Genomic DNA, 20,054 nt, shown 5'->3' on the forward strand with positions numbered 1-20,054 from the left:
GGGGCAGCTCCGCAGCCACCGGCCGGCGAGGGCCCTCGCGTCCGGGCGCGCACGTGCCCGTGCGTGCACACGCGGGACGGCGCGGGGGCCATGACCGCAGCCGGGACGCCCCAGGGCCACCCCATCCCCCTGAGCATGGCCGCCCTCGCCCCCCCAGCCGCTCGCCCCCGCCAGCATCGCTGCATCCTTCGAAAGGATTTATTAAAACACAGAGAACAGAACCCGGGACACACAGAGGACGAAGTGAATGCGGGGGCGTTGCTTACAGCTGCCGTCAGCCTCCGGCGAGAGGCCGCCACTGCGGCACAGTCGGTGTCACCACACTCGCAGGTGTCCCCGTCCCGGCTCCGGCCACTCCCTCCCTCCTGCCCGTGTCACCTCCACCGGGTGCCCCAAGCCCAGCATGCCAGGAGCCCCGGCCTGGCCACGGCCCCGCTGCCGGGACAGTGCCGGGGCTCCCCGCGGCAGCGCTGGTGCACGCCGGTGCTCCCACCGGGACCGGGCAGGCGGGCTCCGGCAGCGGGGCTGGCAGCACGCATGCACTTGCTCAAACACCACGAGGACGTCGAAATGGACCTTACAGGGAAGCTCGGGAGCCGGCTCAGCCCCGGACAGGCGCCCTGGTGCAGCCGGCCGGGAAGCCGGGCGCCCGCCGGCCTCCCCTCACACCCCACACGTGCCAATAAAACCAGACATAAACACCGTGACTACCTCCCTTCTCAGCTCAGCCCTCCTTGCCCAGACAAACCCTTCAAGTCTTCAATAAGAAAGTGCAAAAAATGTACACGGAAATGAGACCCCGTCCCGGCCGCTCCGGCGACGGCAGGGGGGTCGTGTCGATCGAAGCACACTTGAAGCGGGAGCGGGAGAGCTCGGCAGCGCCAGCGGCAGCTCATCTTCCACGCAAGGCAATGCCACCGCGCTTCCCCTGCCCTTCCTCCAGCGACGGGGCGGCTTTCGGCTGGGGGGCCGGGGAGCGGCCCCCGGGGGCTTCTGCTAGGAGAGGGGAGAGCTGCCCATCAGCCGGGCTCCGGACCCTCCCCACGGCAAACGAGGGGCAGGGGGAGCATGCCGGCCCCCCCGAGCAGGGGCAGCCGGCTCAGGCACGCGATCCTGCCCCTGCTCCCGCCTCTGCTGCTGGTGCCCGCTGCGGCTGCTCGAGCCAGAGGCCGCATCCAGACAGCGGCACCCGGGGAGGCAGCCCAAAGCGGAGCCCTCGTACAGCCCCCCGCCCCATCGCCTCTCTGCATGCACGTTCCCACGAGACCCTGGCGAACGAAACGCGGGGAGCAGCGTGCACAGCCTTACCTCAGCTGGAAACGGGAGCTGCAGAGGAAAATTGTGGGAACGGCTAAATATCTGTGATGAGAGAGAGGAAACACCTTGCTTGCCTGCCATCCTTTGGCGAGGCTCCTGGCCCTCTCAAATCCACCCCCTGAATTTCTCTGCCCGGGAGAGTCCGCTCAAAACGCCGACCTACCAGTCACGTACGGTCCCAGAGGCATTTGACTGTAGTTGACAATCCCGCCCGGCCCGGGACCTCGGAAATTTGGCCCGAAGTTGTTGTTGTAGATCTGGGAGGAGCTGAAGGAGCCCTGGGGAGGTAAGGAGGGAGAAGAGCCGCTGACCTGCAGCCCCGGCCCCACTGCCACGCCCAGCAAGGGGCTCTGTCCCCGTCCCCGCTGACCTGCTGGACGGCGGGGTCCCCCCCGCGGGTGGCCAGGCGGCTGAGGATGCTCCGCTCGGACATCTGCAGCCGGGCGGCCACGGGCGGGATGCGGGACAGCATGGAGGGCAGGCGCGTCACGTCGGCCTTCATGTCGCTCAGCAGCTCCTCGAGCTGGTTCAGCACTGCAAGCAGAGCAAGGCGGTGCTCAGGCGGGGGGGACGCCCACCAGACACCCAGCAGACGTGGAAGCACCCCCAGCATCGGAGCCCGGGGGACTGGCAAGCTCCAGCAGCTGGGAGCCGATGGCAAAGAGCACTGCAGACCGCCACCACTGCCGGCTGCAGCAGTGGCGTGCCGCTTTCCAGTGCCCTCGCTGGCAAAGCGAGCTGGGGAGGAGCAGGCAGCTCCTTGCCAAGGGAACATGAGACAGAGACAACCTCCCGGCTGGATTTCCCCACCGTCAGGGTGGCAAACCCTTCCCGGCCCCCTGGGGCAGGCTCCCACCCCTCCTCTGCCAGCACGCACCCTTGTGCAGGACGGCGTTCGCGGGCTTGTTCCCAGCCAGGGACTCTTTGGAGAGATGCTGGTGGCTCTCGGCAAGGCACTCCACTTCAGCCAGACGGGCGTTCAATGCCATGGCCGGGTGACTGGGGTCTTGGGTCATGTTGAGGTACGCAGCCCTCCGCAGCTGCTCCTCGATCACCAGGGCCTGCTCCAGCAACTGGGAGGCACAGGAGGGGAAGGATTCAGGACCAGACCCTGCACCAGCGTAAGCCGGTACCGCTCCACAGGTCCAGCTGCCCATGCGGTTCATGCCAGCAGAGCCCCTGCCCTGCCACGCACACCGCTGGCCTCACCCCCAAAAGCTCCTGGGGGAACAGGCTTAGCCCTTACGTTTTCTTATCCCTAACATGGGCCCTTTCAGACACTGAGCATCCCAGAAAGGGATGCGGGCAGCATTTCCACAGCATCGCACACGTGGGGAGCGGGCAGAGCACCCAGCCCAGCCCACTCGCAGAGAGGAGCCCAGGGCAGCCAGCCCGGTCCCGTGCACCGTGCCGCAGAGCCTGCGAGCTCCCCGGGATCCAGCCCCAGCTGCTGGGTGCCTGCTCTCCTCTGGCGACCACGAGGCCCTCGCAAGGCACACCACCGCTCCCTGCTGCGCTCCCAGAAGGCGCTGGCGGGCTCCCCCCACGGCCTTGGGGCACCGCTCTGGTCCCCCCTGCCGGTAAGGACTCACCAGCCCTGGACCTGCAACTCGCCTTGAACCGCCGGGCAAGGAACTTGTTCTTCATCTCGAGGTAGTTCCCCTTGTGTATCTCCGACTTGAACGGCTCGTTCAGGATCATGTAGCGCGGGTCGTTCTGGATGTCCTGCCAGCGGGCATAGCCGTGACTGGTGCGGAGGGAGCGTCAAGGGAAGAACCAGCCAGCTGACAGCACGCCCACTGCCCCGCAGCGACACCGCGTCACCAAACCCCCTCCCTGCTCGTCACCGCACCGTCACCCAGCTCCCGCGCCCCATGAAGGCCTCCCTTGCCTCATCGCCTCCCCGCCACCCCGCAGCGGGAGGCACGCTCCCACCAAGTCAAAGGGTACGTGACAATTCCTGCCAACAGCCAGTAGTCATGTCGGCGGTGCCAGATGTCGTAGATCTTGCCGGAGGAGATGGCAGCCCTTTCCTCGTTCTGCCACAGCGTGTGCAGCTCTGCGGAAGCAGAAGCGAGACAGCCCAGTCAGGCAGCGGGGCTGCCGGGGACATGGCACAGCGCATCAGGCAGGGCGAGCGATGACATTTCCCGGGCGGCCACGGGCACAATGCAAAACCGAGACACCCCGCTGCGAGGCTGAAGCACCATCCTCTCTGCGGCCTTTTTACACGATTCGCATTTCTTGCACAGGTTCAGAGCTTCTGTGCAGAAGCCCTGCAGGAGCGGCCGATGCCTCGTCTCTTGCTCTTACCTGTAAAGCCACCATCAGCAATGTTGAACATGAATCGGAAGTTCACGTTTCTGTCATCCTTCTTTCCATCCTCCTCTTCCTCTTTGTCACCGTTTTGCTGAGCATCGCTTTGCTCCTTCTCCTCCACCTTGGCATCCTCTGCTTGGCAAACACAAGAAATTGTGCCTAACTGTCCTCTGCCAAAAGAGGTGTCAACCTTGCCCCATCGGCTGCCAGACGAACTCCTCGCTACAGCCACTGTTGGAAAAGCCACCAGCCCGCTGTCTGCTCCACAGCGGCCGACCATCTGCCTCTTCCGGCAGATCCTGCTGTTCGCACGGCAAGCACAGGCAGGGCCACCATAACGGGGTCTTGTTCCCGCTCGTGGCTCCCAAGCGTCACCAAAAGACAAGCGCAAACTGCTGCGGGTGCTGATGGCTGTCCTCGCCACCACCCCGCAGACACGCTCCCTCGTCTCTGCGCCAGGCATCTGCCTTGCTTTGGAGACCCTTCACGCCACTTCTTGCCCCGAAGCCTCCTCACGCCTCACCTGGTTTGACTTCTTTGTCCTCCCCTTTCCCTGGGCTGCTGTTCAACTCCGGCTTCTCCAAAGGCTTTTCTTTCTCTTGAATCCCCTCATCTGCAGAAGGGAACGGGACTATGAGAAAAGCTTGACGTGCAAAACGCTCTTCAGGAAACAACAACTTATTGCCTGGATAGACTTTCCCTTTCAGAGTAAAGTGTTTATATTGTACAGCTGCAGAACTTCTCCAGCGCAAATCAGTGTCACTGCTGAGTGCCACAGCCCCACAGAAGTCCCAGCCGTGGCTGAGAGGGGAGCCCATGCACGGGGATCACATTCGTCCGAGCCACAGAGACTCACCTTTCACCAGAGGCTCAGGAGAAGGCTCAGCCTTCTCACTCTCCTCTTGCTTCTCTTCCCTCAGTTTCTCTTTGCTGTCGCAGCCTTCTGGGTGCTCTTCACTTTCCACCTTCTCAGCACTCACAGGAACCTTAATGTAAAGTGCCCATACCAGATCAGCCCTTTCCTTGGGGAGCACTCCAAGCTTCTGAGCAGGCCACGAGAAGGCTTCCCAGAGGAGATGCTGAAAGAAGCCACCCTACCTGGCTGTCAGACACCTTCCTGGACTTCTGCTCCACTTGGTCCTTTTCCTCCTGGAACCCAAGTTGCGTTTCTGTTCTGTCTGCAGCAACAGCAAAGCAAGGAAGCTATTGAACGGGGCCCCAGAGGGCCGCACACACTGCCAGGGCAGGCAGACACCTGCAAGACCTTCTGGTGTCTTGGCACACCTCCCTTCTCAAGCTGGACCAAAGCCGCGATCTCCTGGAAGCCTGTAGGCACACCTACCTGCAAGGGCCACAGCTCCCGTGTGCATATGTGCTGGGCTGGCCGGGACGGGCGTGTTGGGATCTGAAGACACAATCTCACTGGACTTCTTGCTCTCTGGGCCCTCAAGAATCAGATCTGGGGTGCTATACTTCCCATTGACATGCTCAAACTCCTGGACCTGGGGCAGATGCACACCATCAAGTCAAACACAGCAGAGACATTTCCAGCCTGGTCAAAAACAGATCCGCACTGAGCCTGGGAGATTCAGTGAGGGATCCCTGGCGAGAGGCACTGGGCAGCCAATGAAACCCACAAGCCTCCAGAACATACCTGAAACGGCACATTTAAAATTTTACTCACCCACCTTCTTCCTTACTAGTGACATAACTCCTATGCGAGTCAGCACGTGCTGCCGTGACAGCCCTTCCCGGGGAACACCATCCGCAAAGGTTTCGGCACCATCTGCTCCAGGTTCACACAAATGTCTCATGAAGAGAGACACGTACGCCCTGCGGAAGGAAAGCCAGACCTCAGTCCAGCTTGGTCCACGGACTCCCTGCTGAGCCAAGCACCCACGCCATCTGCTTTCACCCGTGGGCGAGGGCAGAGTCTCACGCCCAGGCTAAGATTTAGCCTATCATAAAGAGAACGATATCAGCCCTCTCAAATGAAACAGGCGTCGCCTCCCCAACAAGAAACCTTGGTGGGGGTGTGCAGGCACTTGGGCTACTGCTGCCCAGCTAGCTTTGCCGCAGCACAGCCTCTGCCTCGCCCTGGGGAGCACGGCCAGAGATGGTGACATGGCAAGGCAAGGGGGTGATCAGAGTTTGTCCTAAACGTGTGAGCTAAGTGCTCACCACGATCAAGCAGAGCCCAGGACGGACCTTGGTCTGCCTGCCTGGGCCCCCCCGTACCTGAACTCCTTCTCACTCTTCCCTCGCAGATCCCGGACCAGCCAGTGAGAGTTGAAGGCGTCCTGGGGCGGCATGCCCCAGCGCATGATAGCGTTCAGAAAAGCCTTGCGCTGGCGGGCGTTGAAGCCGAGAACCTGCAGGGAGCAGAGGTGTGGCTGGGATCACACCGCGGGCTCGGAAGCGCGTGGCATCTCAGAGCCTCACAGCTGCTACAGGCGTGCTGGACCAGGACTAACGCACTGGCGACTCGGCACAGAGGAGTCCAGCCCGCGAGCCCAGGGCAGCCCTGGCACAACTGCATCAGACACGCTCTGGCTGAGGCTGGCACTCACCTCGATATTTCCCCCAACTCTTGCCAGCAAAGGAGGGAGAGGCTTGTCCCGGTCACTCTTCAGCTGTCTCCGGGATTGTCTTCTGCCACCTAGAGTCAAGCAGCCTCAGTGATGGATGGGCCCAGGCAGCGAGGAAGGATGGCCAAAGCGCTCACATGCCCCAAGCCTCCTGCACTCCCTCCTGACAGGAGCAGAACCCGGGCAGAGCAGCAGCCCAGGCTGCAGAGTCCCTTCCAGCCATCCCGCTGGTCCCCCCCAGCCGGGGCACTCTTCTGCCCTTACCAGGCAAGGGGGTACCATACCCATTCCTCCTGCAGTCCCCATCCTTCCACCGTGAGGACCAGAGCAAGGTCCTACAGCAGCCAGTGAAGGAAAGAGCCGGTTGCCATCCCTGCCCCAGGAATCTCCTCACCTGGCAGGCCAGTGGGGACACCTCCCCCTGAATTGGGGCCCAGAAGCACGCCAGTCCCTCCAACCCAGATTTTTCTGCTGCACCTGAGTGCCAGGGGCTTCCCGCAGAGCAAAATCCCGTGGAGTATCAAACGCATTAACTCACTCTGACCTTCTGGCCTCTCTTCAAAGTCTTCATCCTCGTCCTCGGAGCCAATGGAGTACTCCGACTGGTTGTCAGAGAGCTCGTCCTGCCACTCTGCAGACCGCAAGGGAGGCCAGGTTAGAAGAGTGCCTGAGCAGTGGGACCCTGCCCAGGAGGGACATGCAGGACAGGCAAGAGTCTGCCTGCAGCTGCAACAGGCATCCACTGCCAGACAGCGACAGAGGAGGACACAACAAGCAGGAAATCACATTCTCAGGTTTTCCAAAATTAGTATTATATATAGAAAAAAAACAATTTGAAATATTTTGCCCATGGCCATGTTTTTCCTGAATTCTTCTGGCAAAAACAGAGTTTACAGACCAAAAAATAAAAAGAAAAAGTCTTTCAAGGATTTCTATCCTGGAAAGTTTAGGAATGTGGGAAGCACAGAGCCATGCAGTCTACCAAACTGCAGAGGAACACCAAGCAAACCACGCCGCGGCCAGTATGTCCATCAGGGAACCTGTTTGTGCAGCTTTTCAGAGCCAGCCCACAGGGCCTGCTGCCCACCCCAAGCCCGGCCGGGAGCCGCAGCCGTACCTTGGTCCTCCTGCGAGGCATCGTTGTAGTTGACCTGCTTGCGGATTCTCTTCCCTTTCCCCAAGTTCCTGGCCAGATCTTCCTGCTGCTGCTCATAGTGGTGCCGCAGCAGCTTCTCCCAGTAGTCGGGGTCCACGTTCTCCTCCTGCTTGATGATCTCACGTTCCACCTCCTCCTGCAAAGCAAGGGACAAGAGGCTTGAGATCGGGCAGCCACAGACCTGCCCGCATCGCCCACTGCCTGTCCTCTAACAGCACTCCAGGGAAAGAGGGAGGGAAAACACTGAGCCACTGGCTGGAATTTGGCTGCTGGGTCTTTGCCCAAACATGCTGACCTCGGTGCAAGGTTGTCAAAGGGCTGAGACAACCTCCCACCCAGGAAGAGCTCCTCCGAACACTGTCGTCTATCCCGCCCTGCAGTGCCCACGCTCACATCGAGGGAAAAACTACAGATCTGCAGAGGCCTCTCAGAACAGCAGCCTACTATCGGCTTCATCAACAGATGAAGGAAATAGGTCACTCAGCTACTGGGAAAACAAATGACAGCAGCGTGGTACATAGGCAGCACCATGCCCATTCCCAGTCTGCAGGGGAAGGGCCTTCAGAAGGACAGAAGAAGGTGCCTACAGATGCTTTGATCAAAATTAGGTCCTGTGACAACAGGGACAGAGCCCGGCTTGCACAGGACAAAGACAACTGTGCCTCCTCTGCCTGCAGCCGGTCCCATCAGCCCTGGGACCCCCAGGTCTGGAACAATCTACAGCAGTCATAGATAGAGAGCAGGGAGGAGTCCTGCCCCGCACCGAAACACTCGCAAGAACAGGCAAGGGAGGGGAAGAAACACAAATAGAGGGACGTACAAAGAGGTGCGATTGTAAGACATGATACTAATCACATTACCACACCGTCCTCTTCTCTCACAACATACTGGGCCACTTTAAAGGAGCTGAGATACTCGTTCATGTTCTGCAGCTCCGTGTCATCAGTCGCATCCTGGTTTCGGTCCAGAAGCTTAGAGATGGCAGCGTCGTCGTAGTGGATCACACTGCTGTCATCCACATCCTTATTGTCACCTGGAGGGCAAAGGGAGGGGAATGGAAGCGCAAATCACCGTGCCGGAGACAGCCCGCTCCCAGAGCCAGGCGAGCTCAGGTTGGGCACAGGGCCAGGGAGGGGGACAGGTCACCCCAACAAGGGGGGCTACACACCTGGTGGGGTGCCACCATGCTTTTTTTTCATGCCAGGAGTCACTGCACCCCCTTTGGTTGACAGCGTGTCAGAGAAAGGGGTGACAGCATCCGGCATGGCGATCCGCTGTCCCTGAGACACCATGCCTGCGGGTGTAAGACGAGGAGAATGAGCCCCAGCAGCTCAGACAGGGCCCTGCCTCGCACAGAGCATCCCCAGCGCCTTCCCAACCCCACCTTCCACATCATCCTTGAAGAGCTCTTCTGTCCCAAACTTGAGGATGTCGTCCAGCTCTTGCTTGGTCATGGATCCCGACTTGGAGCCCAGCCCCGGGCGGACCACCAGGTGGGTGAGCATCATCTTCCTTTTGGCCACCTGGGTGATGCGCTCTTCAACGGAGGCTCTGGTCACAAAGCGGTAGATCATCACCTTCTTGTTCTGCCCAATGCGGTGAGCTCTGCTGAACGCCTGCGGGCAGAGAAGGAAGCTGTCGAGGGTGGCACTGCGCCACGCTGGCCGAGGGGTCCGAGTTTCTCGCTCCTCCAGGGTGCACAAAGGCACCGCGAGGGCAAGGCTGAATTCAGCATTCAGGCTGCTACGGGGCAGTGGAGCGAGAGGGGCTCCTCAGAGCCAACCAGAATGCTCTGGCCCCCTCCACGGACTGCAGGCAAGCCAACTTCCCCATGTAGGCCCCTAACTGAAGGGTCTGAAGGCAGGCAGCGAGGACACGTTCCCCCTAGGAACCCTCCGGCTGCAGATTCACCAGGCCTGCACTGCTCCTTCACCGCCCTGCACCAGCACATCCTCTTGCCTAGGACCCAGGGAAAGGAAACGCTGGCACAAACGGATGGCAACAGTGGATGTAGCTTTGGAGAGGACCTTCTCCTGGCTGGCGAGCATGGGAGGGATATGCATTTCTCCTCACTTTTCCATTACTTTCAGAGGCATTGGCTGCTCGCCCGCTCCAGCTGCCATTTCCCGCTGCCGGTCAGTCCTTAGCTAGGGTCCGCCCCAGGCTTTTGGAAACGCAAGGGGAAGCTCCCCAAAAGAGGAGGGGACACCTGGTTGTGAACAAGCAGCAGGAGAAAGCAAGAAGCCCGCAGAAGAGAGCTGGTTTTACATGCCAGGCCTCTCCCACGCCGCAGACAGGCCAGGGCAAGGCTGGTGGATGCAGGAAGGGGACTTCTGAGCAGAAATGCACCCCATAAATCCTGCAGAAAGGGTCGGCAGCTCTCGAGAGAAGAGACCGACTTCGCTATGCAGGGTGTGCAAACAGAGGGCAGAGCCAGAGAGGTACTTACTATACGGGAAGGAAAAGGAAAAGTCAGAAACCTGGATGTCATTGTGGGGATTCCAGTCAGAATCATAAATAATGACTGTGTCGGCCGTAGCAAGGTTTATGCCCAGACCACCGGCGCGGGTAGAGAGAAGAAAGCAGAACTGCTGAGCACCAGGAGCTGAGAAAGACAAACCCACAGGTGGCAAATGGTGAGACAGAAAGGAGCGTGGCTTACACGGAAAGGTGCAGTACTGCGCTCTAGGTATAAAACAGCGGGAACCATCGGTCTAAGCCAACAAGCAACGGGCAGGGAAGGCAAGGAGTGAAAATACATCGTTCCCTGGGAACCAGTTCCTGGAGAAAACGCAGCTCCAGAGCCGAAGGGGAAGCTCTGCCATCTACTGAGGCCTTGAAGGGAAATGCCGGAGTCCCTCAAACTAAGCAGCCTGCCATTGGCATGCTCAGGGCTCATTGTGGGACACAACTCAAGGGCTTAACGACACGGTACGAGCAGCCCGTGCTGTGCCTCAGGAAGCTGGATCTGCCAGCGCGGCACAACCGATGTGCAGGCAGCTCCACGCCGCCCGTCCTGCCGGCAAGCGGGGGCTCTCGGGCACAGCCAGCCGACCCCGCTGCTGGCTGCGTGCTGCGAATCCACCCCACGCCCTCTCCTCGGCAAGACAGAAACACGAGTACCGTTAAACCTGTCTATGGCCTCCTGGCGCAGGCCGCCGGTGATGCCCCCATCTATCCGCTCGTACTTGTAGCCTTCGTACTCCAGGAAATCCTCCAACAAGTCCAGCATCTTCGTCATCTGCGGGGCAAGGTGACCCTGGCGTGAGCAGCTCTGCCCAGCCCGGCTCCCTGCCTCCCCCAGGGACCTGCCCTGCCCTGGCCAGGCCCGTGCCTGCAGCCCAGAGGCCAAGGTGGCGGCGGTACTGCCAACGGCAGAGTACAGCCAGCAGGCAACTGCCAGAGGAGCGACACTGGCGTCTTGTCCTCTAGAGCTTTGCCAGCACAAGGGAATCGTGTCTGAACAGCCCTCCCCCAAAGGGGAGCACTTTTACTATTATCTCCTCTCTATCCATAGACAAAAAGAGGTTTTAAACTTCACAGGGAGTCCCTCAGGAGAGAGCTGGGACACAGTCCATCCATTGAGACTGCCACACCTGCCACCAGCTCTTCCACCAATCTCTATCTGTTCCTAGCACAAAATTCTCATACAGAACAAAAAAATCCTTTAAAAATGTATTTATTTTTAATCTTTCCCTATGCTCACCTGGGAGAAGATCAGAACTCTGTGACCCCCATCCCGTAACTTCTTCAACATCTTTTGGAGCAGCATCAGTTTCCCAGAAGATTTGACCAAAGAATTCCCATCATAGGATCCATTGGGCAGAACGGGGGCCTCCTGTGAAGGCATCCTGGTTAGCCTCTCTGAGGACAACACTCATTAACTTCACGGAGAAATTCACATGCATCTCAAAGACAAAATCCTTGTATGAAACCACTTGCATGAAAACCCACATCATTAACCAAAGCAAGATCATGGAAACAGCCCCCACCGACAGCTTACACACAATATTCTGAGAAATGTCTCCACGGTACAAGTGCAGCTGACGTACCACCGCCGCCACAGGAAAGAGGTACGGGTGATTACAGCACTTCTTCAGGTCCATCATGATGTTGAGCAGCGAGACCTGGTTCCCACCACCTTTTGAATTCAGGGCTTCAAAATTCCTCGTCAGTATGAACTTGTAGTACTTCCTGCAGGAAGAGGGATGGGACAGACACCCTTGTTAATTTGGCCAGATGTGGGACTGGCATAAGCAGGACAGCACCGAATTAAACCCCACTCGCGTCACTTCAAAAGGGGCATTTGGACGTATTTAAAAGCAACGGCTCAGCACCCTCAGCCCAGGGCCGGGTTTATTCGATTGCTCTGTGGACATCACTGCCCCTGTAAGTGGGACGGACTCGGGGGCACAGTGGCTAGGAACGCTCCCCCGCTGCTGGGTGTAACTGGTTGCCCCACCGTGCTGGGAAGAAGCGACATGCCCTTGCCTGCAAGTCCCCCAGTCTCGGCAGAAGATGCCTCTGAAGCCGAGCAAGTCAGCCCAAACAGCCCAAAACGGAGCTGAGCAAGCATCCCCTGGGGCAGCAGTGATGCTCCAGACTGACGCCAGGCAAGCTGGCAGCACAGGCTGGTGCCTCAGTGCCGAGAACAGGAGAAGGGGGTTCAGCCTCAGTGTTTTCTCTGTGCCCCCCAGAACTAGCAGAGCCATGCTGACAGCCTGCCATGCATAAAACACTTCCCACTGAGCGGCCAGGACTGCACAGAACCCAAGTTAACCAGGCTGAACGTGCTCCCCGGTGAGACAAAGCGCTGCGGCTCTTCCCGCAGCAGGCCTGAGGACAGCAGGGTGTCTCTGACCTGTCGAACCCCACTGACGCCCCGCCGTGCGGCAGATGAGGTGGGGTGAGGAAGCCAGCCACCCCGGGGGAGCTGCGCTGGAATTACTCACTTCTGCATCTGGCTCAGTTCCACTCTCACAATCAGCTCCGTCTTGGCTGGCATGTTCTTGAACACATCTGCCTTGAGCCGCCGCAGCATGTGGGGACCCAGCAGATCATGGAGCTTTTTGATCTGGTCCTCCTTGGAGATGTCTGCAAACTCCTCCAGGAACCCCTCCAGGTTACTGTGAAAGCAGACAGAACCACACAGTGCTGAGTGATAATGGGACACAAGAGAGCAAAGATATCTGTTTCTTTATGACCTAAAAAACAAGGGCAGAGCTCTCATGGTATACAATGAGGTAGCACTCCTGTGCCTGTATCCAAGCAGAGCAAAAGCCAGAGCAAGGAGCTGCACTGATGGCTGAGGGGAAATTCACACTAAATGCACTAATACGAGGTCTGAACAAGTTCCCCAAAGTACCTCTGTCTCCTCAGAGAGAGGGAAGAGAAGGCAGGTTTCAGCTCCTCACTCACAAACCTCCCGACCAATAGCAAGGCAATAGCTACCCACAGGACCCAAAAAGTTGTAGTCCACAGGAATAAATCTGGGGTTACATAAAATGCGCGTGTAGCTGCTATGACAAACCACGGGGGCGGTGTGCTTCGCCATCTGCCTGCCTGCCGGCGCAGATCAGTGGCACTGGCACAGCAGGAACTGGATCCAGGCACCCCGACACAGACAGGAGCCCCGGGAAACTGGAAAACCTCTGCTGAGCCACCCCGCTGGCCGGCAAGAGACCAGGTCCCGGCTGCTCTCCCTTTTTGGAGGGGGGAGCTAGTGCAACTTACTTAAACCTCTCCGGAGTCAGGAAATTGAGCAGGTGGAAGAGCTCTTCCAAGTTGTTCTGGAGCGGAGTCCCAGTGAGCAGCAGCTTGTAATCGATCTTGTAGCTATTTAATACTCTAAAGAACTGGGAAGAGAAATGAGGTTAGGTGAAAAGAGCTCAGAGGAGCCAATCGTCATCTGAGGACTCTGCAGACTGCGTACACAGAGACTCAGCAGTGAGCTCTCCCCCCACCAGGCACACAGAGCAGACCGCCGCTTGCATGTCCTTCTCTGAGCCATCCCCATCGAGCACAGGCAGCAACGCTGAATGTCCTTGGGTCACACCGCCTGCCCCCCCTGCGCTGGGGATCGTGTGAAGGTCCCAGGGGCCAGAGACTGCATTTAGCCTCAGGTAAAGGGGAGAGGAAGGAGAGGGATCAATTCCCTTCCACAAGAGCCCATCAAAGGACTGTCAGGCTGCCAGGCAGGCAGCCAGGCTGCCACCTCTTCCACTGCTGAAGGATTTTTCATGCCAGAGGATGTTAGAGAGCAAATCCACCAAAACGCAGGTCCCAGGCAGAGCCTGTGCGAGGTGAGGACATCTTTTAGCTCCCAGGGAGGAAAGCACAGAGCAGCAGACTGCCAGTGCTGGGGCGTCGTATCTTTGTGGCACCGGCCGCACCACAAAAATCACTCACAAATGTCTGCTACTTACTTTGGACTGGTTGTTCTTCAGCCTGTGCGCTTCATCCACCACCAGACAGGCCCACTCTATGGAGCCCAGCACCGCCTGGTCAATAGTGATCAGCTCATAGGAGGTGAGCAGGACATGGAACTTGATCTGGGCTTCCTTCTGGAGGAGCAGAGGGAGAGAAAAGCCTGGATAAGAGCAGGGAACGGGACGGCCTCCACCTGTGCTCCTGCTGTATGTGACCCAAGGAGAAAAGGGGGGGCTGCCTGCACTGCACAGCGCCAGCAGAAGGGCTGAGGCATGAGCGTGCCAGCAGAAAAATCTATACCCATCTGAACGTTAGAACCAAGCAGGGGACTACAGAAACAGAAAAGGGTCTGGCAGAAATCTTTAAAGCTCATCACAAATCTGCATTTGTAAACAGTGCCAGCTTCCCTCTTTGGAAAACACCTGATTAGGGACCTAACCAGCCTCCCTCTCCAGGTCAAATTCTGCTCTCTCCCCTTCTTACTGATGGTTAAAGCACTGGGTAGGGCACAGACTTAGCTCCCACCTTCATCCGGAAGACCTTCTTTCCACTCCGGATGGCATTGTCTTCAAAAGAAAACTCGTTTTCCCGGATGACCGACCGGCTTTCTTTGTCCCCCGTGTAGGTCACAACATAGAAGTCAGGTGCCCACATCTCAAACTCGCGCTCCCAGTTGATGATGGTGGAGAGAGGGGCGCTGACCAGATACGGCCCTTTTGAGTGGCCCTGCTCAGGGAGACAAAGTCCAAGCTGTTCTCCCCATACCGAGCAGCTCTCAGCCACCTCGGGGACCGCTGGATGCTCCACTCACCTCCTTGTACAGGGAATACAAGAACACGATAGTCTGCACAGTCTTCCCCAGCCCCATCTCGTCAGCCAGGATTGTATCCGTCCCTTGGGCCCAGGAAAATCTCAGCCAGTTTAGCCCTTCCAGCTGGTAAGGATGGAGCGTGCCTCCCGTGGCATCGATGTACCACGGCTGCTTGTCAAACTTCACTGTAGGCTGAAAAGAAAGAGACACGATGCAAAACAGTGAGAACGAACTCCCCTCCTTTCTCTGCAGCCAAGCACATCCCTCTTTAGCCTTGTGACACCAGACAGCCCCAAAAGAGACGCAGACACGGTCCCCAGCACAGCCCAGCCCTCAGGCTCCTCACAGCAAAGCCACCCTGGAGCTTTGAATGAAAACAAACAGGAAGGAACTAGAGGAGAAAAATGTAACATGATGGGGTGGCCAGACAGACCTCCCTCTCTCTGGGCTCACACACCATTGCGCTGCCCCCGCCATTCCTACTCACATCCACGAGAGGCGTTTCTGGAGGCTTTTCCAGCTTCTCCTCTTTCAGCTTTTTCCCCTTCTTGTTCAGCTTCTTCAGAGGGCGCATGTCCTCCCCCAGCATCAGCTCCCTGCAACAGCCAGTGCGCATCAGGAAAAGGCAGGCAGGCATTCCTCTCCCAGTCCCCAAGACAAGGGACAGAAACGCCTCCCAAACTCCACTGCCTTTTCCCCACGGGAGCTTTTCTGGCCCAGTTAGCACGGGCACTCATGGAGTGTTAATTTTCCTCTCCCAACAGTCCACGCAACGTCATCCAAAATGAAGAACAGCAATCTCAGAGCACTGCGGTTTTCCCCCAAAACAGACAGGCAGCAGAGCCATGGAGCCGCCCTGAAGTGCAGTGAGTCTATGAATATTATGGCAGTGTAAACGCAGGGGAATGGGAGCACAGGCTGGAAAACAACAGGCAGGCAGGATTTCCCGGCAGCCCTGAAACGGCATTTCAGGAGGGCCAGCTTTCTGAAAGTGCTCAGCCGCTGCTCTCTGAAGAGAGGTCCCTGCGAGCGGCGCCAGTGTGTTCTAAAGGCGGTCACCTACGAGTCCCCGGTCGTCCCGAATGTCTGCGCAGGCTGCCCCAGCTCTGCCCGGCTCTCCCAGGTTGTGGCAGCCCGGCTGCGGTTCCACAGCCCAGCTGGCTCGTACCTGTGGTTCCAGTAGAGATGTTTGAGGTTTTCATAGTACGGGATGTCTATCTCGTCGATCTCCCAGGTGCACTGGTCGTACGGCAGGTCTTTCCACTTGATCAGGTAATGGACGTCTCCCTTTTTATCAAAGCTGTAACGCAGGGCACGAAAAGCCTATCAGTGAAATGACACTCGACCCCCAGGAAGCAGATAGCCATAACCCGCTTCCACAAAACCAGATGCTTCATCCTCTGCTTCTACCTACAGACCACGACATCCAAGCAGAGGTAGAAAAACAGAAAGAAAGTATGGACGCTTTCCAGCAGAAATGCCTAATAATCTGCTGCGTGTGTTAAATCTTTAAGCTTTAAAGGCTGCTCTTCCATTCCACTGAACAACCTCCTTTTCCTGTTTTACCAGGGCTGGATGAATTCCAGCGCTCACCCTCTTTCTCCTGCAGCATTCACTGCTCTATGAAGTTTTGCTTACACTGAAAAAATTAATAAACACACTACCGAGTCTGATTATATGCCTGTGGGGGAAAAACCCTTGCCTTATTAGCAGACAATGTAAAGCTTGCATGAAAATTAGCCAGGCAGCTTTATTTATTTTCTGCCAAGCAGCCTTCAAGCAGAGTTGCCACTTGAAATTTCAAGTTGCCACTTGAAAAGTAGAAATTCAACAAAAAGGTGTCTCTAGCCGCTCGATGTAAAAAAAAGTCTGCACAGCACACTTCATATGCAGGAAATTTATTCTACAGAAAAGAAACGCAAATGTCAAGGCTTTGTAAGGGAGTCAGGCACCTGCTCACACTCCTCTCCTCGGGCAGCATCCCTATGAGCATCAGGGGAGGTAAGCGGGAATAACGTACCTCCCGGGTCCGTGTAGTAAACAAATCCCACTGGTGCCTCACCTTTGACGTGGTTTCCGAGAGGAACAAATGACCTACACAGAAACGGGCTGCTGCTCCAAAGCAGTTTAGGTGAGCGGCAGCAGCCGCAGAGCACAATCGATGAAAGCAAGACCCATCACCAGGTTGCAGCAGAAATTTACAGAACGATTAGGCTGTAACAGGGACCCAAACAATATGTCTGGGAAGAGTGAAACAACTCGGTGCATCCACCTTTGGGAAAATTTACTATCTCTATTTTTAATGTGCAGTGTAGCAGAAATGAAAATAAGGAAGGCATCGATTCATTTCCGGCCTTGGCTTCACCTCGGGAGCAAACCTCCAAGGCGACAGAGACCTCAAAACAAGCCAGCAGCCGAAATTCCACCAGCCCAAGATTTTGGCTTTGCAGAAGGACAGCAAGAACTTCCCAGCCCCAGGGGGGAGAACTCAGCCGAGCAGCGAAATCCCACAACACGCAGTCCCAGCGGCTCAGCTAACCACGTAAACCATCCATGTGAGAGCTGCGCACGAAGGGAAAACCCGCAGGGAGCACAGACCCGCTGCTCAAAGCTTCATCTGCAGAACTCGCAGGGGTCCCAGGCAGCGCAGCAGGGCTCACCCTTGCCGTTTCCCTCCCTGGCTTGCAACGGCATCGCTCAGCGCCAGCACTACCAGGGGCTCGGGCACCCTGGCACGCACCTTTCCACGGCCCGTTCACGCACCCCCCCGCACGCAGCTCCTGACCTGTGGTTCAGGATGCGGTGGATCATCATCCACTCAGGCTTGATGCCGTAGCGGTAGAACCGCTCCTCCATCTTGGCGTACTGTGGGTCCTTGTTCTTCCGCTTCTCCCTCTGGCTGTCCTCGTCCCCAGAGCCGTAGTCAAAGGCTGGCGGCTCATCCATATCGTTCTTCCGTTGGTAGTTGCGGTACATCACGGTGTGGTAGAGCTCCAGCTGCGGCAGGAGGAAGCCACGCTCAGCCCACGGGCAGTGGGGCGGCGGGCTGGGCAGGGGCACGATGATGACAACGCACTGGCTCACCTGCAGCTCCTTCACCCAGGAGCAGTGCCAGTAGGAGAGGCCTGCCCACTTCACGAAGAACTCGCGCTCTGGGATCCCCTCCAGCACCTTCGGCGGGGGGAGAGCCAGCTCCGCATCCGGGGCAGGCAGAATGGGCGGGAGCGGGGTGGCCGGCGGCTCCTTCCAGGCCCAATGCAGGATGCGTTGAACCTTGCCCTTCAGGGGAGGGCACTGGGGATAAAAAAGCAAACAGGCAAGAGCACAGAGTTTAAGGTGAGCCCCTGTCAGGGGCCGCAGGGAGGAGGGCAGACCTGGAGGGCAGAAGGGGTCTTGCAACACCAAGCGGATGGCAGCCGTCCAGGTGCAGCAGGGAGAGCACGGCCAGGGCTCCGGGGAGCGTGCCGGCACAGCCTGTGCCAAAAGCTGCTGCCAGAGGGAAAGCCCAGGCTGGAGAGCGACCGTGGATTCACTCCCGGCTGCAGGGAGCCAAGCGTGGCAAACCGGGTGACCTGAACGGTCCCAGACCCTGGCTACATCTATCTCACCCCACAAACACCGCCGCAAACACTTGCCCTAGGCGCAAGCCAAGCGCTACCCAGGTCCTGGGCAGAGCAACTCGTTTGCTGTTTCTAATGGGGCGGACAGAAAGGAGGCAGCAAGGGTGCGTGGGGCAGGCGGAGGGTGGCCAGTGCAGGAGTGCCCGAGAAGAATCCGTGATGCTGCTGCATCCCCTGCAGGGAGGGGTCTTGCCAGCAGGCAAGAAAGGCCCCTCTACACAGGCCATGCATCAAATGGGGCTTCACACTCCATCTAAAAACCGGCAGGGAAGCCACCAGCCAGCAATCCCCATGGGGAGACCGCGCAGGTGGCAGAGCCGTGCAGAGCCCTCGGGTGCACGCGACCGGCAGTGATGCTCCTCCAGGGAGGGGGGTTGTGGCAGAGAGCGGGACGCCAGCCCTGCGGCAGGGCACGGGGAGAGGGTGCAAGGGGCAGTGGTGGCTGGGAGACCTGCTCCCGGGCCGGGCAGGTGCAGGAGCAGGGACGGGGCGAGGAATGCTGGTAACACTCACTGTACAGCGAGGGCAGAGCCATTCACCGTTTGGTATTTCCGGCAGCGGCGGGTTCAGGCAGTGAAGGTGGTAGGAGGACGGGCAGGTGTCGCAGCACAGCAGCTCCCCTCCGTCCTTACAGACCCGGCAGAACTCCATGTGGTCATCCTCCTCCTCCTCACCACCTTCCTCTTCTTCCTCCTCCTCCTCCTTCGGCTCCCACTGGATGCCCTCCTTCTCCTGCGGAAGCACAGCCAGCGTAACGCCGAGGGCCTCTGCCGGCCACCCACCCGCCCACACCCACAGGGCCCTGACCCCACTCACGCAGTGGGGGCAGCTCCACTTGCCCTCGGGGGCCTTCTCCAGCTCGGGGTCCAGGCAGACGAGGTGGTAGGCACGAGGACAAGTGTCGCACAGGATGATCTCCCCTCCCTGCTGGCACACCTCACAGTAGTCCTGGTGGTCCGTCTCATACCCGTCCCCTTCTTCAACTGCAAGCAAGGGACAGGCGTACAGTCAGAGGGACGGCAGAGCTGCCTGCTCTCCCGGGAGGGAACGGGACACTTGCTCCTCTATGATACGGTTAAGAAAATAAGGAAAGCGTTTTGCCTCAGACCCCTCCTGTTACGTCCCCCTACCTCTCTGTCCCTCAGCACCACAGTTCATCTTTGCACACAGCATCATCTCACCTCTGTCTCTCTTTCTCTCTCCACACTGTATCATCCTTTGGTTCCTTCAGGCTCTCAATGGAGAATGCCAGAACCTGGAGAGGTTGCAAGGGAGGCCAGTCAGAGAAACCTCCCCAGGTACCAGCGCCACCAACTGCAAACGCACCATGCAAGGGTGACACGGCCGAGGAGGAGGACTCCTCTCCCGGGACTACTCTGCTCTTCCTGGGTGCTCACTGGCGCAGAGGCAGGAGCTCTCTCAACTTGGCACAGACAGGAAAAGGAAGGGAGGGACAAGGCCTTGCAAGCGCCGGAACAGCTCATCTCAATTGCCAGCTCTGCCACAAACTCCCAGCGCGGACCTCCGACCTTCCGCTCCTCCAGCACGCAGCAGGAGCTGCCTAGCTCCGGTACGAGGGCCCTCATACAGCAACAAGCCGGGAGGAGAAGCGATGTCCTTCACACACAAGACATGGAGCCAGCCGGCCAGCCCTGCCTCATCAAACGGCGGGGAGGCTGGCCAGCATCACGCCCTAACCGTCCACCAGCCCAGAAGCTGCCCTTCCATTTCTCAGAAGCAAAAACCCATCGGCAAAGCTAAGAAGCCAAAGGATGCGCCTGGATCTGAAGCATCTCGTCCCAAATGAGGACGCA

General features: G+C 58.3%; 1 protein-coding gene across 10 annotated transcripts in view; it reads right to left on the minus strand.

Moving 5' to 3' along the window:
• Window positions 1-184: 184 nt before the first annotated feature.
• CHD5 (chromodomain helicase DNA binding protein 5) overlaps window positions 185-20,054 on the minus strand; it is a 31,966-nt gene continuing 12,096 nt past the window's right edge. For 3 of the 10 annotated variants that reach the window (XM_072884122.1, XM_072884120.1, XM_072884114.1), the window contains exons 8-42: window positions 19,057-19,223; window positions 18,754-18,972; window positions 17,705-17,914; window positions 17,406-17,617; window positions 15,789-15,920; window positions 15,108-15,216; window positions 14,621-14,812; window positions 14,335-14,535; window positions 13,806-13,943; window positions 13,114-13,235; window positions 12,333-12,506; window positions 11,433-11,574; window positions 11,087-11,218; window positions 10,504-10,621; window positions 9,861-9,985; window positions 8,765-8,996; window positions 8,549-8,674; window positions 8,241-8,413; window positions 7,342-7,516; window positions 6,763-6,855; window positions 6,207-6,295; window positions 5,875-6,008; window positions 5,325-5,469; window positions 4,979-5,138; window positions 4,735-4,814; window positions 4,493-4,622; window positions 4,160-4,249; window positions 3,631-3,771; window positions 3,268-3,376; window positions 2,932-3,064; window positions 2,195-2,390; window positions 1,688-1,851; window positions 1,481-1,595; window positions 1,309-1,359; window positions 185-996 (exon numbers count right to left, since the gene is read on the minus strand). In XM_072884122.1, coding sequence (XP_072740223.1) covers window positions 1,352-1,359; window positions 1,481-1,595; window positions 1,688-1,851; window positions 2,195-2,390; window positions 2,932-3,064; window positions 3,268-3,376; window positions 3,631-3,771; window positions 4,160-4,249; window positions 4,493-4,622; window positions 4,735-4,814; window positions 4,979-5,138; window positions 5,325-5,469; window positions 5,875-6,008; window positions 6,207-6,295; window positions 6,763-6,855; window positions 7,342-7,516; window positions 8,241-8,413; window positions 8,549-8,674; window positions 8,765-8,996; window positions 9,861-9,985; window positions 10,504-10,621; window positions 11,087-11,218; window positions 11,433-11,574; window positions 12,333-12,506; window positions 13,114-13,235; window positions 13,806-13,943; window positions 14,335-14,535; window positions 14,621-14,812; window positions 15,108-15,216; window positions 15,789-15,920; window positions 17,406-17,617; window positions 17,705-17,914; window positions 18,754-18,972; window positions 19,057-19,223 — 4,886 coding nt within the window. In that variant the 3' untranslated portion in view covers window positions 185-996; window positions 1,309-1,351. Of the gene's footprint in view, window positions 997-1,308; window positions 1,360-1,480; window positions 1,596-1,687; window positions 1,852-2,194; window positions 2,391-2,931; window positions 3,065-3,267; window positions 3,377-3,630; window positions 3,772-4,159; window positions 4,250-4,492; window positions 4,623-4,734; window positions 4,815-4,978; window positions 5,189-5,324; window positions 5,470-5,874; window positions 6,009-6,206; window positions 6,296-6,762; window positions 6,856-7,341; window positions 7,517-8,240; window positions 8,414-8,548; window positions 8,675-8,764; window positions 8,997-9,860; window positions 9,986-10,503; window positions 10,622-11,086; window positions 11,219-11,432; window positions 11,575-12,332; window positions 12,507-13,113; window positions 13,236-13,805; window positions 13,944-14,334; window positions 14,536-14,620; window positions 14,813-15,107; window positions 15,217-15,788; window positions 15,921-17,405; window positions 17,618-17,704; window positions 17,915-18,753; window positions 18,973-19,056; window positions 19,224-19,421; window positions 19,496-20,054 lie in introns of those variants that run through there. The other 7 variants (XM_072884121.1, XM_072884117.1, XM_072884123.1 and 4 more) reach the window with 6 other exon arrangements.

The sequence above is a fragment of the Ciconia boyciana genome, chromosome 19 (genome assembly GCF_034638445.1).
Source record: "Ciconia boyciana chromosome 19, ASM3463844v1, whole genome shotgun sequence".
NCBI classification, from domain to species: Eukaryota; Metazoa; Chordata; class Aves; order Ciconiiformes; family Ciconiidae; genus Ciconia; species Ciconia boyciana.